The sequence below is a fragment of the Puntigrus tetrazona genome, chromosome 8, assembly GCF_018831695.1.
Source record: "Puntigrus tetrazona isolate hp1 chromosome 8, ASM1883169v1, whole genome shotgun sequence".
In the NCBI taxonomy this organism is placed as follows: domain Eukaryota; kingdom Metazoa; phylum Chordata; class Actinopteri; order Cypriniformes; family Cyprinidae; genus Puntigrus; species Puntigrus tetrazona.
In genome coordinates, this window is record NC_056706.1 from 11,869,388 (window position 1) to 11,892,508 (window position 23,121).

Here is a 23,121-nt window from a genome sequence, read left to right on the forward strand (position 1 = left end):
CAAATAACCACAGATATAATGTACAATAGTACCGCTGTAATTATAGCTACCATGATGCTTTTCGTCTTATAGATTTATGTGTGCTTTGTCTTCTTGTGTGTAAATGCTCTCGTCTGGCTCCTTCTGTCACATCTTTCAATGTATAATTGCTAAAGCACATAGATTTTAAAATTATGCTCTGGCAAAAAAAAAAAAAAAAAGAGTTCACACCGTGAACGCGCAGGAGTCAAGACGCTCGTGTCCGGAGGTGAGCGCATGCGCAGGGCCACCCAAGCCGCCAACTAAGGGGCCAACATGGAGAGAAAAGGTAATCTCTTCCTTGACTTTCTCTGAATAATATTTGCCTTATTTGAAGCTATAACGTTTATACATGAGGCAGGGTGATTAATGTACGTTCGGACGCAAGCGTTTAGTGTAATATTAAAGCATAAAGGCGCATTTTACATTTGTATTGGGACGCATGGGCTGGTGTCTTTAGCGTTAGCATGTAGCCACTCGGTCTGCAGCTGAAGTGAGCTAAATTTATTTTCATCACGCCCCAGAGGCATGTTTTATCGTCGGTTTGCGTCGTCTTCATTTTAAGCGACGTCGCTTTTCTTTTGATTTCGATAGAGGTTAAGCTTATGAGCTGGCGCGTGCACGTATCAACTGGATGAGAGTTGAAAGCGTCTGTTTTCCTCTTTGCTGTCGTGGAAACTTCAGGAATTCATTTCCTACAGCCTCGTTTTTGCATCCATGTTCCCGGCGTTATAAAAACATGAAAAATACCTATTATTAAAGAGCCACGTCTGCACCCATGTAAAGCGCTCAGTTCCTGTCACACTGTAAACACCCAGCTGTGTATTGTTTATGTGCATTACATAAGATCACTATCACCGGTCTGTGTGTCTCCTTTATTATTGTCAGGCTATGTTTAGCTATCTGAGTTTAAGTGTTTTTTAATAAATGTATTTAATATATGTTGCACTTCATTTGTCCCATCAGTTCTGGCACTTCAGGCGAGGAAGAAAAGGGCCAAAGCCAAGAAGTCGACCAAGAAGTGAGTCTGTGCTTCATAATCCTGTTTTTTTTTCTGTTGCTAGTATTTTATTTTTTTCTAACATTGTTAATTAAAACATGTTAGAAACTAAGAAGGACAGTCTGTATACAGTGTTGTGCACTGTTTAACTCTTTTCTGGAACGTAATTATTGGACAACAGATATTAAGATCCATAACGCGGAATTCTGTATGTTGACTTTTTTTATGATATTTTGGAAGTTTGCAGAGTAGGTTGTTAAATACAGTGTCTTGTTAGGCGCGAATGTGTAGAAAATGAGTCACTTTGAGCTTGCTCTGATTATTTAGTCTTAGTTGTTGAACTGTGGTCATTTGATAATATCTCTTTTAATGTGGTAAATTAAGTCATTTTAATTCAAGCTGCGCTTTCTTTCGCTTCAGGTTTTGTGATTTAAGATACAGGTGTTTTTCTTGCATGGGTTAAACCAAGCATGGATACATGCAGGATGCATGCAGTCAGCGAAATGCAATAAAACGCTAATAGAGTTTTTACATGAGTATGTGAACATTATATTTAACAACAGGCCTTTTGCAGTAAAAAAAACAAAACACTAGCTATGTGCGCATTATGTTTTTTGGATTTAGATTGAGGTGAAATTACCAATAATAATGGTTTCAAAAGGTGATTTTTGCCATAGGTTGCTTGGGGAATTTATTTATTTATTTATTTTTTTTTAGACCATTTAGTTAAATGATTTGAAAAACAGTTTTGTTTTTTCACTATAAAGAAATGTTTGTGGACTGGAACATTTTCATGGATGTTAAAGTGTCTTGGAACAATGTAGAGTTTTATTTTTTTTACAATATAGTCTTTTTATAAAGCAGACTTGTAGTAGTAAACAGCATCAGCATCACAAAGTGGCTTGATAAGGATTCGGTTCTAATTTATAATTGCAAATTCTGTTTCTTTCACCCATCTGCTGTATTCAGGTCAGCCCGGTTCTGTTATTCAGTGAGCTCATTAAAGCAGTTTTTATGTAGTAAATTTTGTTTTATGAAGGTCCTTTGAGTCAAAAAATTAAAATCACATGCTGAAATGGTTGTCAGAAAATTGAATCCTTGTAAAATCACCTTCGAAGAGTCTTTCATGGAAGAGGATGGCTCTCTAAGTGTTTATACTGTACGAGGTCCGCCCTATATAGACTGTGCTGTAATGTGTGTCCACTGACCTAAATGAAATGTACTGTCATCCCTCAGGCCAGCACATCCTCCACGCAGGGCATCACAACAGCAGCCCCCTACAGAGACCCAGATACAGGAGCCCGATGAGGAAATCCTTGGCTCCGATGATGAAGAGCAAGAAGATCCTAATGACTATTGCAAAGGTTGGAGACAAAGCTCTATAAGTTCTTATTGACAGCAGAAGTTATAACTTGATTATTATAGACCAGGCTTAAAATAGCTGAAATAACGAGCTCAGTCTTTGAAAGTTAAAAGCACTTCCTTGTTTCATAGCTGTTGATGAAACTACAATTTCTTCCTAGAAATGCAACACATAACTACTGTAAACTGCAAAAGAAATGGATATTTTGTACTGTAAATACAGGAATGTCATCATCCTCTGTTTATACCCCTATTGCTGTATGTTTCAAATATCTGATTCAGTGTAAAGGGTAGTGGTGGTATTACTTTGTTCTGTTTTTTTATTTTGTTGTACTAATTATTTTGTTATTAAAATCTCTGTAGTGTGATCAAATACTATTTTTTGGTCTAAACGTACATTCAATTGATTGCTCAAAATCAGTTCCTAACAAAATGTCAATCAAACCAGCCCAAAAGCTCAGCCAATCAGCTGTCCGAATACAAATTGAAGGATTGCTGTTCTTTTTTGGTTAGGAGGATATCACCACGTGAAAATAGGGGACCTATTTAATGGAAAATACCATGTGATCCGGAAGCTGGGATGGGGGCATTTCTCCACTGTGTGGCTGGCCTGGGACATTCAGTAAGAGCTGTGTAATTTTCAAATAACACAACACTATATGTGCCAAAATAGCAAATGCATGACACAGTCTTTCTCTTCCTTTTTTCCTTCTCTGCAGAGGGAAGCGGTTTGTTGCAATGAAGGTGGTAAAGAGCGCGGAGCATTACACTGAAACAGCTCTGGATGAAATAAAGTTACTCAGATCTGTACGTATTCAAAGAAACTTCTGAAACAGAAATGCTTTAAGAATTTTAGAAAAGAAGGAAAGGTAAAATCAATTAAGGTGAAATATCGGTTATTTTAAATAAATTTGAATCAACTGTTTTCTTTTTAATCTAAACATAGATTTTTAAAGGAAGCGTATTTTGATATCACTAAATCGGGATGCTTAATTTTATTTAATTTTGTTCTGTTTTCAGGTCAGAAATACAGACCCTGATGATCCAAACAGAGAGATGGTTGTGCAGCTACTGGATGACTTCAAGATCTCAGGGGTCAATGGGACTCGTATCCTTGAATATGAAGAATGTTGTGTGTGTCTGTGTGTGAGCAAGAAAATGGGTCAAGAAGTCTTGAAGCAGGTGTCCCATGCTATTTTAAGATACCCCAAATTCTTTTACAAGGGCACTTGTGACCGACTTGGAAACAGTTGTGTTAGCGATTGGGAAGCTATTCTGCTATTATGGTTTTTAGTTAGAACTTCTACACTTATTTTTATCAACAGCAGGTTGCGTTTTAAAAGCTTTGGACCTTCACTCGATCTTTCAGATGTCTGCATGGTGTTTGAGGTTCTAGGGCACCACTTGCTTAAATGGATTATCAAGTCCAACTATCAAGGCTTACCTCTGCCATGTGTCAAGAGCATCATTAGACAGGTAACGCAGCACACCAGTGCACAACCAGATCAGTGTTCACGTAATTACGGTTTGACTAATTAACTGCTGTCCTGGATTCCGTGGATCAGTTACAGATTAATTATGGGTTTGCAGTCTTGTTTAACATTTTATTTGTTTTATTGAAAACTCTGAATGGTTTGATAACAGCAGGATACGTTCATAAGGGACAATATGCATGACTGTCAAAAGGCTTTTTTTGTCAAGGTAATGGTTTTATATTTTAAGGTACGATGCAGGAATTGGTCAAAAGTGACATTTAAAACACAAAAGATTTTGGGGAAAAATGCTGTTCTTTTAAACTTTTTATGTTCAAAGACTCCTGAGAAATTGGTGCCTTCAGCATTGTTAATATTTAGAATTATAAGCGCGATTTCTAAAGGAAACTGAATATTGGAGTAGCGGCTGCTGAATTCAGCTTTGCAATCACATTAATAAATTACATTTTAAAATATATTGAGAAAGAAGTTATTTTTAAAGGCCCATGTTGAACACCTTTTTGAGTTGATGTCCTTAGGAATATATATTTGTGGTATAAGTAACAAAAACCATCTCAATATATTTTTACAGCTCCTTTCTCAGGAGGTCTGTCAAAAACAGCTCGATTTGGCCTGTCAAATTACTATTCATGAGCCTCTCTTCTGATGAGGTCTGTTTTTGTGATGCACGACCAGGTCAATGAAATTAAGTCAGCTCTAGCTGGATGCATAACCTAGAGACTGAGGCGGCTGTTTCAAAACAACTCTGATTCGGCTACGTCAGGAGCTCAAAACATCATCATCTTGTGATGTTGGGTGCCAGAATTGACTGGACAGAAATGATTGTCAAAAAAGCTTGAGTTTGCGCACTTCTTTATCAGAAAAGGTTAATAAAGTATTATCTTTAGTTTTTATGAGCACGTCTAGTTTTATTGACTTGACGACTGTTGTTTCTGTGCGTAAAACAACAGACTGACTATATATGTTTATATAATCATGTTGTTATATATGCATTGTGATTAGCTGAACTGACTAGTTGTAACATTAACTAGAATAATAAAATATCTGTAAAGCTTTTTGCCCGATGAAACTGTAATGTATACTTGTATAATATGTATAATCTTAGTCATGACTAGATGGACACACTGAGTTTGTGAGATATGATTCACCTCATAGTAACGCCTCAGCCAAGTTAAAATAATCTGTTTTAGAGAGCTATGAATAAGCATTAATAACAATGTAATTATAGGTTATGTTGCTTAAGTAGGTTTAGGAAGATGCTAGTAGTTGTTTTTATAGTTTTTTTTTTTCTTTACCCTAAATCTTTCAGGTTCTTCAAGGTCTGGATTACCTGCACACCAAGTGTCAAATCATCCACACAGACATTAAGCCAGAGAACATTCTCATGAGTGTGGATAAGGTGTATATCAGGCAGCTGGCTGCAGAAGCCACTGAGTGGCAGAAAGCTGGTGCTCCCCCTCCATCTGGGTCAGCAGGTACGACAGCTCTGCTTACTGACACACACGATGAAGCAAACATTACACAGCTTCAGTCAGTTTCGAATGACTGTCAACTTTTCCTCAGTTTTTTTTTTTTTTTTTTTAAGCTAGTTCACATTCTCTCATCAACACAACTTGTTGGTTGGCCTTCTTAACCTCTAGCATACTGCTCATAAAATTGGTTTACTTTGTAAGCTGTCATTGTGTTGTTTTTATCTTCCAGTGAGCACTGCCCCAGCACCTAAACAGGTATGTTTTCCGTCTTTAGCAGATGTCAGTTCTATTTGTTGAATTGTTTTCTTTTCAATTAATTTGTAACGTTCTGAAACGATGTAATCTTGAGCTGTTGTTTATATAATCTGGGTTATTTACATCTTAAAATCTTGCCACCATGACTGAAGACAATTACAATGTTACAAAAGATTTATATCTCAAATAAATGTTCATTATAGAATCCTAAAAATGTGTAGATGTCCACAAAAATGTAAAGCAGCACAACTGTTTTCAACATTTATAGTAATACATTTTTCTTGAGCAGCAAATGAGCATATTATAATGATTCTGAGGGATTTTGTGACTCTAAAAACTGGAGTATTGGCTGCTTAAATATCACATCACAGGAAGGAATTAATTATTTGTATTTAATTATTATTATAAACATTTGAAAATGATTTTAAATAGAAAACAGTAACAATTTTTTTTGTAATATTTAAATTGGAGTAATAATTCACAATATTACTGTTTTACCAAATAAATGCTTCCCTTTTTTTCTTGGGGGAAAAAATTGTAAATGTTTGCAAGTTTATTTGTAACCTGGAATGTTTCAGTTGTTATCAAAATGCTTTTGCTTTTTAGCATTAACATGTCTTGCTTTGCCTCAGGCACCAAAAATGTCAAAAAACAAGAAAAAGAAGCTAAAGAAGAAGCAGAAGCGTCAAGCTGAGCTCCTGGAGAAGTGCATTATGGACTTGGAAGAGATGGAGATTGGGCCTGAAAACAGAGAGGAAGAGGACGACGACCCAGAATCCCCCAAATCCCCCTCTTTTGCCCCACTCAGACAAGCGTCACTGCAGGACATCGTTACAGAGGACACAACAAGTTAGCTTCTAATTCTATCAATAATCTAAAGTTGTTCAGAATTTGATTATTATTTCTGATTCCATACAAATCAGCTGTCATTAACACATTGCCAACATATTTCCATTTCTCTACATCTCGCGTAACAGTGGAGACCAGTGAGAAACAAACCTTAGATGCTGTGCTTGAGCTCAACTGTAATGGCTGTATAGACTCCAATCAAACACAACCTGAGGAGGATGATGCAGGAGACCAGCAGCATGGCCAACTGCTACAGGAGGACCACCATAATGCAAACACAAGCCCAGAGGACACTGCTCAAAGCATGTATGAGTACTGTAATGGGGCAGAATCCCCTGAACTGGACCAGGCCTGTTACAGTAATGGCACCTCAGGCCGAGAGCAGCCGGAGGAGGGAGAGCTGCCATCTGGAGAGCAAGATCAGCAAAAGAATAGAACCAGAGCCAGGGAACAGAACAAGGATACTCTAAAGAATGGTCAGTGATATTTTTCCCCCTCTATGGCTTTTAAAAGGATTATATCCTGGTAAATGCATTAAAGGGGTACTTCACATGTAAATGTTAGAAATTGTGGTTCTAACTTGCATTGCTATTATTTTCAGGTAAGCGCATAGTGGACATTTTTAGTGGATGACATTTCCTAGTGACCCTATATATATGCATGTGTGTGTTTTTATTCTCTTTCAGATAAGTTGTCATCTGGAAACCTATTGGTCAATCCACTGGAGCCACTTAATGCAGACAAAATCAAGGTCAAGATTGCTGACCTTGGCAACGCCTGCTGGGTGGTAAGAATTAAAAAAATCTCATTAAACCAAAATTATAATCATTTTTAAAGGAATAAAGTGATACTAAAATTAATGTAATGAGTAATGAATGAATGATGAAAACTATGCTTAGCCATCACAGGAATAAATTACATTAAACTGTTATTTTAAATTCAAAGAATATTTTGCAATATTACAGTTTTTACTGTGTTTTTGAGGCTTAGTACACATGAAAACAATCTTACCCGCCCCAATGCATTAGTTTATTTGGTTGAATTTTATATGGTTGATATATGGTTCAGATGTTTATTAAATATAGAAGTTTAATTTAATTTTTTTTATAAATTGAATAATCAGGTTTTTGTCCAGAGCTGAGTATTGCTGTGATTTTTCCGTTCTTCAGCACAAGCACTTTACTGAAGACATTCAGACCCGACAGTACCGCTCCCTGGAGGTGCTGCTGGGCTCGGGGTACAGCACACCTGCTGACATTTGGAGCACAGCCTGCATGGTGAGAAGCTAAACATGGTCTTTCATCAGTTTGTTAAATCTGCATTACTTCTAAATAAATCCACAGGCACCGTTGTGAGATCAGGTAAATCAATTTGGTAACAATTCAGACCTGATATTGGATTGCTCTTTTTCTTTCAGGCGTTTGAATTGGCCACTGGTGATTATTTGTTTGAGCCGCACTCTGGTGAAGATTACTCCAGAGATGAAGGTAATGCAATATTTCTTATTTCTGCCCGAAATACTAAAATGATGAATGTGTCCTGCATTATTTACTGAGGAAAGATGCTACAGTAATAATTATTTTGGATTACAGGTAAAGCACCTCATGATTTCAGATTTAATGTGACTGATGATTCACTTTGTCATATTAATGTCGCACTGCAGGCGCTATGTAACAGAATAATGAATTATTTATTGTCTGTCATCTATTACTTTTCTAATTAATATGTACTGAAATTTCAGCGCATTAAGAATTTGAGTAATCCTGTGGTAATTTCCCCATTAACAATCAGAGCCTGCTGTTAAAATGCATGGAGACCCTGTCTCTTCTATAAACTTCCTCTTCGTAGTCATTTCCTCCTCCTCCACCTTTCGCCCACTACTTCTGCCTCTTTTATTGACCCATGTTTCTTTGTTCTTCCTCGAGTTCTATTATTAGCTGATGCTGTAACTAAATGGACTAAAACAGAAAGATGCATTTTTTTCATGCCTTAGAAATTGATTTTGTGTGGTGGAAGAATTTGTAAACTTAAAACCTAATTTATTACCCATCAGTCAAGCTTAGTTAGCAAGTTTCTAAGGCATTCTGTCACCGTGGATCTAATTGTGTTCAAACTGAAGCGTGAATGCTGTGTACACAGATCTTGGGAAGTATGTTAGTCATGATCAGAATTAGCATGTTTTGAGCCACTATGTGGTTGTTTAATATGTACTCATTACTTATCAAGTGAAATGTCAGACTATTCTGTTGATTTTAAAAGTAGAATTATTTCATGGCATTTGACAAGTATAAAGTCTACATGCATTAAGCATCTGGTTGCAAAATGTGCATTGTAATACTTACATTTATTGCATTTGTATATCTGTAAGTTATTTAACAGAATCTGGTCAGACAAGAAGTCAAACTGGAGAGCTAGCTAGAATGATGTTTTGTGGTAGACCACATTGCACTGGAATCAGCTGATCTATTTTTTCCTAAATATGGGGTGAGCAGAATTAGATCACACTTCAACCTTCTTCCAATTTAAGTCACTTCAAAGAGAAAGGTGGCTGTTGAATTTTCCTTTTGGCATAGAGAACATTGCCCCTCTATGCGTCTCATGTTTTTTTTTGTCACCATCCTGTCCTTTGTGCACCAAGTCATCTCAGGCTGTTTTTTTTTTCATTATTATTGAAAAGTATTTTCAGACTTCGGCTTCCAACAATTCTGAAAACGGAAAACTAATATGTTCAATGTTTCCTTAGGGAAGGTGTGTCCCAAAGGTTTAGTGATTGTAATGCAGAAATATCTCCAAATTATTCTCTGAAGCAAATAAAGACAAATAGAGAACAAACAGTTATATGCTGACTGGAAACACTGATGTAAGACACCCTGTTTAGCTTGTAATCTGTCATCTCTTATTTTATTTATTTATTTTTTGCTTTTAAGATCTTGTTCATGTTCTTTCTGCCTGTCTCCATTCCATTCTCCTCTCTCTCGTCTATCTTTCAGACCACCTTGCTCTGATTATTGAGCTTTTGGGGCATATCCCCCGTCACTATGCTCTTAGCGGGAAATTTTCACAGGAATACTTCAACCGTAAAGGTACGCCTGTCAGTCAGGAACAGCCCTGCCCTGAGGGAGGGGTTTGAAAGGAAAACAGGAGATCCAGCAGCTTCATTGACAGCACGCCATGTCACACTTCAAGAACATTTTTCTGAAGATTTTGTTCAAAACTTCTTCAGCAAATGTCCAGTTGTTCACAATGAGGCTTTTCTTACAAGGCTGAGGCAGCCCTAATCACAATAGACAAATTGTTGTAGCTTCAAAGCCACTGAATCGCTGCATGACTGAATTAGCTTGAAGCTCCACCAGAGGCAGGAGAACCTCAAAACACTTCTGCATCACACAAGTCCAATTCTTCTCGAAATCTTTTCATCTGAACGTCTAATGTGAAAATAGTTTATTATGTGACCGCCGTCTGTGCTGTCAGGACATGGCTGCGTCTCCTTGTTTTGCTTTCATCTTTCTGCTCTCAGGATGGGTGAATGACTGTATTAACACTGTCTGATCAAGTTGTCCAATGTTTGGTCCTTCCTCCACTTCACCTCCCCCTCCCTGCTCGACACTCTCTGTGTGATGGTAGACCACATTGCTTTGATCATTGAACTGCTTGGGGCCGTCCCACGCAAACTCATATTGACCGGAAAATATTCCAAGGAGTTTTTCACCAAGAAAGGTAATCCGGCCGTTATGAATGCATTTTATACCTGTAATCATAATACTTTTATTAAAAAACAAGTATGTGCAATGTTTGGGGTTAAAAGAATAGTTCACCCAAAAATGAAAATTTTGTCATTTTTCTCTTCAGACAGGTTTTTTTTTTTTAATACTGGTCAAATGTTACTTTGGTCAAATCAAATTCACAAAGTATTTCTTCAGTACCACAGCAAAAACTAATAGCATAACTAATAAAGGTCAAACAGTATTAAAGATAACCGAACACTTGGTAAAATAAGAATAAATAAATAAAAGCATAGCTAAAAAATGAGGCACTGAAATTTAATAACACTGCTTAGTGTTATAAATTAAATAGATTAATCTTTGCTAAAGCCGTTTTGTTGTTTGATTAACATTACTAACGCAGACGACAGCAGGTTGTTGGGCTGGTGGCCCTTTAAGACCCGACACTAATGCGGGGCTCACCGAGTTCAGTCCTGGAGGGCCGTTTTCCTGCAGAGTTTAGCTCCAACCCTAATCAAACACACCCGAAGCAGCTAATTAAGGCCTTACTTGCTATACTTGAAACTTCCAGGCAGGTGTGTTGAGGCTAAACTCTGTAGGACACCGGCCCTCCAGGATCAAGTTTGATGACCCCTGCTCTCATGTAATGACACACATCCAGTTTCTTTGTTTGTGTTCACTTGAGTTAAGACATAACCGACTGTTTAAAATTATACTTTCTGAGACAGCTATTTTAAGATAATTTTGTTTGTGTGCGCATGAACCGATAGCAGCCTTTACTTACACTTGAATAGTTTAAAACTGTTTCAATCGGCAAAACAGAGAAATGCCTGCAAATGATAAACTAAGATCTCTTTAACCGCTACATTGAACAAATCAAGGAATGTCATTTATTTTACTATTCAAGATGGAGCAGTGATACATTTTAGTAGCCCAACTGAAAAACATTATTATAAATGTTGAAAATTGCTGCTCAGTATTTTGTGGAAATCATAAGAAATGCATTTATTTAAAATGTAAATCTTATGGAATAAAGTTAGTCTATTTTGATCAATGTTTGTTGAATAAAAGTTACTGCTTTTATGTATGTTTGAATTCCCATAAGTTTTACATTTAACTAAATCAGAATTTTGAATTTAATGCACAATTTTACACACTTTAACAAAGTATTAAATGTATTAATATATAAAATTATTATTAAATGTATTAAAAATATAAAAATGTATTAACTTTTCTTTCAATATGTTTGCTCTGAAAGGCATGCCATTATCATTTTGAAGTTTAATATTGATTTTGTGTGGCTTTTATTGGGAAACATGTCAGGATGTTGCAATCAAAAAGTAAAAACTAGAGTAGAGTACGACTTGTAACGAGAGGCCTGGACTCTAATTGTATGCGTTCTGTAGGTGACCTGAAGCACATCACTAAACTGAAGCCGTGGGGTTTGCTGGATGTTCTGATGGATAAATACGAGTGGCCTCGGGAGGAGGCCGAGACCTTCACTGATTTCCTGATTCCAATGCTGGAGCTCCTACCAGAGAAAAGAGCCACTGCTGCCGACTGTCTGCGACACCCTTGGCTTGCCCTCTAGTGGCCTCTTTCTGCCACCGCACATACTTCAGGCCATCTCTCCCTGAACTCAAGAGACAGCAACAGATCACTTTCCAGTTCATAGAGCATATCGGCGTAGTTCTTTTTCCTTGTTAATCTGAGTGATGCCATTTGCTTGGCTCACCAGAGGAATAGTAAACCTGTTTTCGTTCTAGCTGCTTTCTTCTTCTCTTTTTCAGAGTTGAGAGGTTTTTCTTGAGGATCACACCCGCTTCCCCTGCCGTCCCTTTTATTTTGGCAAAGGATGAGACTTAGACCTAGGAGGCACCTGTTTAGGTACCTGGGGTGTTTTCTGAAGTTGTTTAAAAAGAAAAAAAAAAAAATGGAGGTCGGTTGTTTTGCAGTACTAACATGAGATGCAGTCCAATCCTCTGAGTACTGAAGACTTGGGCTGCAGTGCGATGCACAGGAGATAATTTTGTTACCCGTAGTTTTAGAGTTGGAAAAGAATGGTGGTTTATGGAAAGGGAATTGTTTGGTTTACCTTTATGACAGTAGAGTATAAATTAAGATGTTTCTGTTCTGCTTCAAGATTCGCCACACCTCTTGTGTTTCTCTCTCAACTATACAAGTGTCTTCTGTGTGTGTGTGTGTGTGTGTGGGTGTGTGTGCGCGTGTTTATTAGTTCAGTAGGTTTTGATCTTGTCTGTCTCAGATTAGATTTTGAAGAGCTAAAGTCTTCTCATTCATGGTCAGTACATTTTGTGTACAAGAAGCTTCCACATAAAATGAGTAACTGTCAAGGACCACCAAAAGTGATATTTGGGGAGGGGAAAAAAGAAAAAAATGTGTTGTACGTATGATTTTTGTGTGCGCGCATGTGCATGCGTGTGTGTCTGTATATATGTGTACCAAAGAGTTTGCCTTGATCTGTATATTACAGCCATGTACAGTTTTTAAAAGAAATCCTATTGCATCTAAGCTAAAATTATTTAGCTGGATAGAAGTGTTTTAATAAAGCATTTGGAAGTTGGGTGCACCTGTTGGTCTGATTTGCTGAAAAAAAATGTTCTAAAATGGTGGCGATAAAACAGAGTAATTTTATTGTAATGCACACTGATCATTTGTACAGATAAAAGTTAAGATAAAATAAATGTTGTGTTGCTAAATCTGTGCAAAACTATAGAAAAAAAAACTAGAGTGTAGGAAAACCTTTTTTTTTTTTTTTTTTTTTTTTTTTTTTTTTTTTTTTTTTTTATATTTAACACTTTAGTACATAAAATGCATCATAACCAGGGATTTTCAATCTGGGATTGATTTGGATTGGCAGTTTTACGTTATAACCTTAGTTGTTTTTGTTTTCTTTAAGACTGTCTGTATGTATGTATGTATGTATGTATGTATGCAAATTGTATAATATTCAAGGTACCTGTTTCTAGTAATTGTGCAGTTTTATTCTTCTGTTGTATTTTCAGAAAGTGTTGGAGTTTTTTGTCATCTCCCCCAATTTGCCACTACCGAAATACAGTAATAAAAATTTAATTAGAGGGGTTATATTGACCTATTAAGATTTTGCTTACGTTTACATTGTAAATATATTTTTTGCTCTTTTTTTTTTTTGAGGTAAATCAATAACAATTACATTTATTAATTACATTAATTTATATGATGAGATGAGATTTCTTGTATTTTAAATCAAAAGTTTCAAAAAGTTGATTATACTTCTAGTTAAAGGAACACTCCACAGGCTCGTTCTCCATTGTCCCTCAGAGGTTTCTAAGTTAATAGATGCTAGCTGCTGTACCATGACCGCAGCAGGTGCAGTGACATCACCCTGCGCCTGTGGAAAATCGTCCCCAGCTTGCAAGACACACTCCACGTGGAAGCAAGAGGAACTGGCTGTTTCCCGGCGCTGCGTGATGTCATTATGCCTGCTGCATCAGTGGTACATCAGCAAACTTCCCTGATTATTACACTGGAATGAGACTAGTCATGTCAGCGTAGAAAATCACAATTTTCCTTTTTTTCCCCCCACTGGTCTTAGTACACAATATAACTACAGAAGAGTCAAGTTTTAAATGGGAAAAATATATAATTTTTTTAGTCATTTTTGAGTGTGATGCTTCTGGTCTAATTGGATTCAATGGTCTATGCTAAATGTGCTATTGCCAATCAGCTGAATGGATTCAAAAACTCTAAAACTCAATTTATTAACTCTGGGGGAGTTGGAGAATGAGCCTTTTTCCAAAAAAAAGTAGTGTGCTTATTTAAAGATTTATTAGTTTGAATACACATTGAACCAAAAAGTATCGTAACATCTTGGTTGATAATTCAGTATGCTTTATTTTTGTCTAAACATCCCATATTTTGGTAGTGACAGCACATTTTAGGTACACTAGTAAAAAAAAGTTCAGCCAACTTAAAATTTTAAGGCAACCAGCTTCAGCAGATTTTTTTGAGTTTTGTCAGATTAAGTTCGTATGAGTTTTCTAAGTTGAGAAACTGTCACATCTGCTGAAGCTGGTTGCTTTAAATTCTTAAGTTAACTCAACTTTTTTTTTCCTTTTTTTTTTTTTTTTTTTTTTTTACAGTGTAGTGACAATAATCCTATATTATACTGTATATTACACAGCATTTGCCAAAAAATAAAGTTTATTCAGGTTCATTATTATTAATTTTTTTTTGTAATGTGACTAAGAATCTCCAGTCCCGTGTCCACTGCAGTTCAAATCTGTTGGATTCAGGCTTTATCTATAAACAAATGGAAACAACGTCACACACATTGTGCATTTTGTACTTCCACAGGTTTACATTCTAAATTCATATACATTAATAATTCTGGTAGTATAAAAACGTATTTATTTTTCATGCATATTATTTATGGATTATTACATTATTGATCTTATAATACACCAATAATCAATTCATCGGCACATTCAAACTGAGAATCTATCCAGCTCATAGCCAGTGGAACCTGATGTTAGGAGTCATTAAATACATTCTTAACTGATCCCAAAATCATTTTTAATCAGTGTTTCTCTTACCGTTATTCTCCACCTCGAAGTCTTCTGGCAACAGTTTGTCTTGCCGGTTGCCCAGAGTGAAGGCAAGCAGAGCCAGTAACCCTGCGTCCAGGATGCAGATAATGCCTAGAATATAAGCCCAGCGAATGGTGCAGTTCCCAAGCTTGTACTTGTCCGTCCGCTCGCCACACATCCGCTTCACCTCCGGAGCATCCCAGCCGTCCGGATAAATCATACAACCCATCACCATCAACACAGCTACAACATCAAAGGCAAAGATCATTTTCAACTTCTTGCTCTTTATATAATAATTACACCATCCATTTATACAATTTTTTTTCACAAATAGAACGAGGTCTTCAGGGATAGATTTAAATTCGCTGACGCAACAAATCAACCAGTCAAACGTTTTTGAACAATAAGTCTTGTTATAATAATGTTAGAATGATTTCTGAATGTTCATGTGACTAATGATGCTAAAACTTCAGATTTGAAATCACACAAATTACATTTTAAGATATATTCAAATTGAAATGAGTTATCTTAAATAGTAAAAATCTGTATTTTGTCATTTAGATCAAATAACTTTGGCTTGGTCAGCATTGGAGACTTCTCAAAAAACACTACAAATCTGTTTAAAAACTTTTTACTGGTAGCATTTCTTAAAATGTCTTTCTAAAATATTCCCTGGTGCCATAAAAAATATATATGTTGTGAAAATAAGACATAATCAATGTATAAAAGGATTCCATGCCAAAAGAAATTTGTCATCGTTCTGTTCAAAGCTTTATGGCTTTCTTTCTTCAGAACCCAAAATATTTTTAAAGAATGTTGATAACCAAGGAGTTTTATCATTACATAGATAAAAATAGTAACTAAATGAATGAATAAAGATCCCCCCCTTTCCCTTTTAAACAATACACCTTGTTATTAAATAGACCGTGACTTTGCCCACCTGAAGATGTTTGCATCCATGCACAAATCTTGTACACACTTGCAGAGTTGCAGAAGAAGAAAAGACCCAAGCACACGATGGTGCCTACGATAAGGAGCATTGAGGTGCCTACAAAAAACATAGCGGTCCTGAAAGCCCCTGATGGGATTGAACCAAAATCAAACACGCTTCCTTTGCAGACCAATTCGGAGGTGATGGGGTTGCCAATACAGTAGTGAAAAAGCCCAAAGTATCCAGCCTGCGGCGTGTTGACGCTGTCACCGATCCAGTAGGGCTGAATGAAGACCACCACGGTAATGATGGCGAAGAATATGGTGAAAACAGCCCACAGGACGCCAATGGCCCTGGCATTTCTCACATAATTGGTGTGGTAGATTTTGGCAGCCTCTTGGGCTGGAAGCATCTTCTCGTTCGCCATTATCAGACTTTCATTTATCCAGTGAAGTTAGAAGTCGAGAAGTAGATATTTTTCAAGGAGAAACCAGACCAGCTGAAAAGCTAGTTTAGAATTAAATACCACGGACCGCTCAATATTCTATAGCCATTTAGTTCAAAGAAACTAATTAAATCTGCCTTTTTTTTAAAGAAGTTGAAAAGCTAGGGAGACCGTCATCGGTGGAATAGTGTCTGAAACAACGTTGTTGCCAACAAAGGTGTCAGTTTTTCAATTATTAATGGTAAATTAAGCTGAGGAATAAGGTGACGATAATACTGTTCTCTTATGTGCTGTAATCAGATATGTTTGTTAAGAACAGCTGTTGTGTTCTAGGACCAACATGGATTATTCATCTTTTGTGAAAAGATGTTACATATCATTATATTTTATATATAAAACACGTTCTTGCCAAATCAATGTAAAACAGCAGCTTTATAAAATCCGACAGTTTTACTCACAAAATGTTCTATTTTTTTTATGGAGGACCAACTATGTTGTCAAAGTTTGTTCAGGATCTTGTGAGAGGCCACTTAACATACTAAACATGATATCTATGTGATTAGTCGCAGTTCTTTTCAGTTCCTAATGGCTTTAACATTAAAATACATTACATGGCCAGGTGTTTTTGGACACCCCACACCTAGGTCACTCTTCTGCTAAAATATCAGAAACAAAAAACATGTTTTATTCCTAAAATCTAAGATCCTTTTTTTAAAGAAGCATCTTTTGCTTAACAAGGCTGCAGTGATATAGTATGCAGCTATGCATTGATCAAAATATCCACTAAAAATAGCAATATTGGGAAATTTAAAAGAGCCGTTTTAAATTATAATTTGCCATCCTTGCCAAATAAAAACATTAATTTCTTCAAAAGAAATCTTACTGACCCCCAATTTTTTTAACAGTGGTGTATGAATGATGAATTAATAGGACAGGAATGTAAATAGACTTACCATCTTTAAAAAAAACAACAACTTTTATTTATCGGTTCGGTTGTTTACTTTTTCAAAGTTTTAGTTTATGTTCTAAAAACAACAGTGTCCACCAGGACAAGCATAAAGAGAGAATAAAAGAGAGATCATTGCTAATGAGGTTAGTCGTGATATAAATAAACAAATGTCAGGAATTTTTTGCTCAAAAGGGAATTTGTCAGATAAGACAGTCAACAACAAAGACTGCTCTCTGATGTTTGCGTTCCTCTTGGGCGTGATGTGAAGCCTTTGCTTTGTAGGTCAAGAATTACAGAGATATCAAAGGCGCTTGAGGAGCCTGATATGTAAACAAAACCCTTGAGCATCACACAATGCTGCAACAGGAACGCAACATCTGTTCAACCGAGATAGATTTCGCAGTGCACAAAGAGATCTTAAGATACATTTACACCTAGAAATGCTTCGAATAACTTGCCATGCTATACGCCTTTTCCGCAATTACGTAACAAAACCTTTCACAAATCCGCATTTTACAGCACCGTTTCTGCTACAGACCACGTAGTATACACTGAGGCTCAACGATGGGATTTTTTTGAATGAACTTTGTTTCAGCGTTTCATGTTTGTATCAGAAAAAGACCACTTGCCATTTCTGCCTTGGGTGTCCACCAGATCTTTGATTAGAAAGATCTGACAAACAGGTTTCTGCTGCCTTTTGCCACTGTGGACATCAGAATCAAAATGGACAAAAAGGAATATGTGCTGGATCATCTTAAAGCACAAAGAAATGCAGAGATGAAAAGAAATAAGCCTATTGATTTGCTCCACCACCCTCTGGTCCAATAATAAACAGGCCTGAATGGGTAAGAACACAGAACAGGTCAAGTCGTTATACTGAGGCTTTAAAATAAGCCTTTGTCAAAACTAAACACACAAGGAGGAAATTTTTGTGTTGTTTATCAAGTGCTGTAATTTAGTATGCAGTGAGGAGCTTCGCCACCAGATGGCTGCATCTCATCAGAACTCATGCCGTGGAACACACTATAAATAAAATTACACAGCAGCCGTAAATATATGGCAGATGAGTTTCCCCCATGAGCACCGCCTCGTCAAAACACACCAGCAGAGTATTCAATGAGGACGTGTGTTCACAGCAGGCGTGGAAGAAATCAACTTCCATTACACTTCCATTGTTCTGGCTTATAATGATGTTTTCTAGCATGTGATGTCTGCGCTTCACAGGCCTCGACTAAAACTTGCATGCAAATCAGGCGCAGGCTTTACCGCGTCGCTGTAATGGTCGCGCATCGAATGGAACTTCTCTAAATCTCGCGATTTCACGGTGGCGCACCTTGAAGTAACGCGTTTTCACACAGGTTGTGCGCGGCGTGTGCGTTTGCATTTTTTATCAAAATAGTCCATTGACGTATTGTATGTCGTTTATTGGCCGAACCTGACGTGTGAAGTAATGGATGGACTATATTACTCAGACACAGCAGTGTGCTGTAAAGGTATTTGATAAATTTGATCCCTGGGCTTTGTCGTTTTGCATATGCAACATGATTGATCTTGTTTACTTTGTAGCCGCTCCTCGGCCCTCTTCGGTTTGTCTGCACACACACACACACACACACACACACACACACACACACACACACACACACACACACACACACACACACACAGACAGAATATGGAATATTTGATTAGCCTTTGTGAAGGCTGTGTAATGAATGAAGGTAATGTCCAACATGTCCGCAATCTACTAAAATGTTGTTGTCTATTGTGTTAATATCAATAAAGCACGTCACAAGAGAGCCTCGATAGTTTACATCTAAAATAATCTAATCTAAAAACTAATTTTAGATTGAATACCGCACAGTATGACGTGTACACTGCTTATGTTGTTGTGACCTCATTTTGTTGCCATCTAATTGTCATCACAGAAAAGTTTGTCAAGTGATGTTATAAAGTTAACCAATAGACCACATTCCTGAAAAGCAATCCTGAATCTGGTGAGGGCTGTTAAACTCATGCTGGAGTATAAAGTAACCTAGCTCAGTAACAGCATTGATGCAAAAAAAACAAAACAACAACCTGAGACTCTTATTGAATTTAAAAGACCAACTTTAATCTTCATTGTAACCTTTTTTTTTCTTCATTTTATTGGTTTTTGATTGGGACTGTAATAATGCCATATGTCATATTTGACAACAAAGTAAACATAATTCGTTTTCAGCAGAAAATTTGAGATTGCCCATTGCTCAGTTCATCTAAAACCGATCTGTGTATTGTTTCAGTTGTTCAAATGTGTATTCGATGTTGTCATGTATCTTTGATTACTTTAATGTGATTGTACAGCCAGTCTCATTTACAGACTTTCTTGCTGGGTCAGTTTGAGCACTTTCAGTCTGTTTCGTTAACAGTGAATTCTGGAGATTTTCAGTCTTCTCAGTAGATACTGTGTCCCCAAAAAAAGTGTTTGGACACTTAAGAATGAATGTCATTGTGCTAGTTGTGAAATATCAAACCAAATGGCATCTGCTAACAAATGATGACCTTTTCTCAGAAGTAACCTTATTTTTCATGGCTATTTTAGTTATGTATCTGAAATCACATATACTCTCTAAGAAGGCACTTCTTTTTAATAAGTATTACTTTGCGACGGTTATGCTGTATGATTTAAAACTTCCTTAATGTTTTGCTTGAAATATGTGTTTGTGCTATGAAAGTTTGATATTTTGAGATATAACGCATTACCATGCAAGTCAAATACTTTTGGAGCAACCGTATTTATGTCTTCTACTTTTGGCCCCCCCCATTTTTTGTAGCTTTTTTTTTTTTTTTTTGCTCTTGATCATATCAAGGACGTCAACAGTGTTTTTCAAAGGAATTTATTCCTCACTCATATCAATGGTGTGTTGCCTCTCATCATCTGTTGTGACCTCTGACCTCTGTTGCAGCTCTCTGTGGTGTGATTGCAGCATTGTTTTCTCAAAGCCGTGCCCGGCGCCGGACGATTTTCTCTCACCTTGCTGGAGGTGAGCCAACTTGCACGCCTCTCTTCATCAAACCCACACCAGGAAATTCAGAGATGATGCTAGAGCTGAACTGTTTGGAGGGATATATAGGTCAAGGTTTGGCTGGTTAGCATGACTTGCTGGTTGATACCCATTTAGAAGTTGGTTAAATTAGTCTTTAAGTCCTAAACTCATTAAATATTGTATGCATTGCAAGAAATCTTCCTCTGTATTTTGGTTTTTCACTACAGCTAAACATCCTTATATTATTTTACGTGTTAGGTAAATGAAGATAATTGATTATTTTGATAAAACAGATAATTGTTGGTTTAAGCATGAACGAATGTCTTAAGTTACATTTAAAGAGTTCATTTGCAAAAACAACTAAATAACAATCAGAATTGTTAATAACATCAGAAATCATGTATTTTCATTGTGAATTCCAAATAATCTCATTCAAATTGTGGTTGGGTTATTTTGACTAGGTTCAAAAATAGCTAAAACAGTAAAAAAACACGATTTCTTTTTACATAAAAAAAAGTTATCTGTTTTTGCAAATAAACTCTTGAACCTTAAACATTCATCAAAAAAGTGAGTTTATGCTTAAAGCAACAATTATCTGTTAGATTCTGAAACTTGTTTTTTCAGTTAAGTTGCTTTTTCTGTGACCACTGAATATTAAGCATGAATTCAATTCATTTTAAGCATAAACTCAATTTAATTTTAATCAGTTCCACTGAACACTGACTTATCTTTTTGCATCTCAAGTAAATGTATCTCCATTTTAGAATATTTAAACCTTTGCACCAGAAAACAAGGCGTACGACGGAAGAAATACAGAGGAAGCAGTGCACTGATCAGTAGCGTTTGAGCAGACCAATTGAAGTCTCAAGCATTTTATTTCTACTCATAAATAATTTAAAAAGTACTAGAGATTGGTTGGAAATTGTATATTAAACTTTGAAGTGTTTCTAATACAGTTCTTTGTCCCTATTCATTAAGAGAACAAGTTGACATTTATCCCATTTTTAAATAATTGGTCGTTAGAAAGTCTTTACCTTCAAGTGTGCTATATCATATCATATCATATCATATCATATCATATCATATTGGTGTGGAGGTCCAGAGTAATTAGCGACAAATATAAGGAAGTAATTAAGAACACATCACTGATAACTCTATTTCCGGCTTAATAGAGATAATAGGAGAAGTTAATAGAACGTGGTTTGCTAGTCTTTTGGTCAATAGTGTTGGCTTCTTTCATGGCATGTGTAACTCTTTTGTATGTGCTAATGGCTTTGTTTGAGTTTGGGCTTGGTGCCCAGATTCCTCTATAGCAGGTCCTTGGGAAACAGCAGCCCATCGTGTTTATGGACAGCTGCTGGTGTGGAGAATAGAGCAATTTTAGCATAATTGTTGATGGGTATTAAGTGGAGGGCTTTGTCTGGGCAGTGCAGGGCACTGCAAGCATTAAAGTAAACAGTCATTATCATATGCCGTTCACCTGCTTTACTGCTACCCTTTGCCATACTGGGACCTTTGGTGCATAAAATCCAATACCATATTTTAACTTTGCTCAGGTCGCTACCATTTACTGATGTCAGTGTCACAGACGATATGAAATTCTGAGATTAATTTTTGAGGTTCGGCATTTAAATGCGCACCCTCATATATTGTATTTAGTGTTTTCCCTCCAATCTGTGTTATCAAACAAACCTTTCTGATTGATAAATGATGCACTGCACCCTGTACGCAATGGCAAATAAAACATTTTTCTGCGTTTGTAATTATTAGGTGGGCAGTCGTGGTCGTTGTGTCCTGTAACAGCTAATTGAGGGTTAGTTTGTTTGTTTGGACCGGAGTGATTATGATTAGTTATGAGGAATCGGTAATTAAGCTGTTTCTATTGCATCCACAGAATATTGCACTTTTAAACCCATCAGCAAGCTCCATCTGTGCATCTTCTTACCCTGCTGAACTGCAGTGAATGTCAGTCATTAGCATATCAGGCTGTGAATGCTATTGACGTAAGACAAGTTCAATGTTACAGAAGCAGCATTCATAGTGTGGCATTGAAATATGTCAATTTTTGGTGATTGTCCCTGATGTTTCTTGTATTGATGGAACGGCTATTCCCAGCCATATGAAATTGCACAGCTTTTAGGGCAATTTGTTAATGCCTAGAACTTGAAGCTGTTATGAAAATGAAAGAAATAGCACATGAAACAATGCAATGCTGAAAAAAATACTTTTACAATGAATCATTTTAGAATCATTTATGTTTTAAGTTGCCTTTTGCTCCATAAAGATTAGATGACATCAAAACTATTAAAAATAACAAGCGTGCGTCTATACTCGCCTCAGCCACTATTATTTATCATTTGTAAACCATTTTGGACAATAGTCTATGCTACATGTTCATGTCTTGTTTTGCTGAACATTATTCTTATTTTTATAAACCAGCCAGAATGATTTCATATTCTGAATATATGAATGCGGTGAAACAGTTTACATAACTTTATATCATTTAACATTTTCTAAATTTGGATGCAAAGCTCATTAATGGAGCCACTTACCCTGAAGGATCTGGCAGGCTTTACCCCACAGATACCAGTTAAGCATAAATGCATTACTGAATAATTCATGTCTAATTTGTAGCCAAAACAAAGGAAAATGTTTTATATCTTGGCAATTCACCAGCATATACACTAATGATCAAAAGTTTAGAGTTAGTAAGACTTTTACAATATTCTTGAAAGACATCTCTTGTGCTCAACAAGGCTGCATTGAGTTGATCGATGTCACATGATCGTTCAGAAATCATTCTAATATGCTGGTGTGGAGCTCAAGAATGTGTTATTATTATCAATGTTAAAGATAGTTATGCTTCTTAAGTTTTCAATTTATTTAATTTAAATAGAAACTAAAAAAAAAAATTTCCTGATCTTTTTTTTTATCTCACTGTATCTCTCAGTTAACGGATAACGTTGCCAAAAAAAACTTTTACCCCATGCACTCTATTTTTGGAGTAATT

The 23,121-nt window shown here is 36.5% G+C and overlaps 2 protein-coding genes across 4 annotated transcripts; one reads left to right on the forward strand and one right to left on the reverse strand.

Annotated features, from left to right (window-relative positions):
* Positions 1–219: 219 nt before the first annotated feature.
* On the forward strand, positions 220–12,756 carry srpk1a (SRSF protein kinase 1a). 2 transcript variants are annotated; one of them, XM_043246453.1, is made up of 16 exons: positions 220–307; positions 985–1,039; positions 2,255–2,382; positions 2,894–3,002; positions 3,100–3,187; positions 3,401–3,488; positions 3,750–3,856; positions 5,183–5,348; positions 5,575–5,600; positions 6,233–6,449; positions 6,578–6,925; positions 7,136–7,236; positions 7,619–7,726; positions 7,867–7,936; positions 9,440–9,532; positions 11,578–12,756. In XM_043246453.1, the coding sequence occupies exons 1-16, from the start codon at positions 295–297 to the stop codon at positions 11,760–11,762; spliced, it is 1,902 nt and encodes a 633-aa protein (XP_043102388.1). In that variant the 5' UTR covers positions 220–294; the 3' UTR covers positions 11,763–12,756. The 2 variants fall into 2 exon arrangements, with proteins under 2 accessions (XP_043102388.1, XP_043102387.1); XM_043246452.1 differs by lacking the exon at positions 9,440–9,532 and adding an exon at positions 10,074–10,166.
* Positions 12,757–14,350: 1,594 nt separating this feature from the next.
* Positions 14,351–21,896, reverse strand: lhfpl5b (LHFPL tetraspan subfamily member 5b). Of its 2 annotated transcripts, XM_043246571.1 has the most exons (3): positions 21,888–21,896; positions 15,701–16,103; positions 14,351–15,003 (listed from the first exon to the last, which is right to left on the reverse strand). In XM_043246571.1, exons 2-3 carry the CDS (start codon positions 16,101–16,103, stop codon positions 14,747–14,749), a joined length of 660 nt encoding a protein of 219 aa, XP_043102506.1. In that variant the 5' UTR covers positions 21,888–21,896; the 3' UTR covers positions 14,351–14,746. The 2 variants fall into 2 exon arrangements, with proteins under 2 accessions (XP_043102506.1, XP_043102505.1); XM_043246570.1 differs by lacking the exon at positions 21,888–21,896 and having other exon boundaries at positions 15,701–16,118.
* Positions 21,897–23,121: the final 1,225 nt, after the last annotated feature.

Excerpts from the sequence above, each read along its gene's own strand:
- srpk1a (XM_043246453.1), top strand. Across the intron at positions 6,450-6,577 it reads CGTTACAGAGGACACAACAA|TGGAGACCAGTGAGAAACAA; the intron begins GTTAGCTTCTAA and ends CTCGCGTAACAG. Across the intron at positions 7,237-7,618 it reads TTGGCAACGCCTGCTGGGTG|CACAAGCACTTTACTGAAGA; the intron begins GTAAGAATTAAA and ends TCCGTTCTTCAG.
- lhfpl5b (XM_043246570.1), bottom strand. The coding sequence starts at position 16,118 with ATGGCGAACGAGAAGATGCTTCCAGCCCAAGAGGCTGCCAAAATCTAC. Across the intron at positions 15,004-15,700 it reads ATGGATGCAAACATCTTCAG|CTGTGTTGATGGTGATGGGT; the intron begins GTGGGCAAAGTC and ends TTGATGTTGTAG.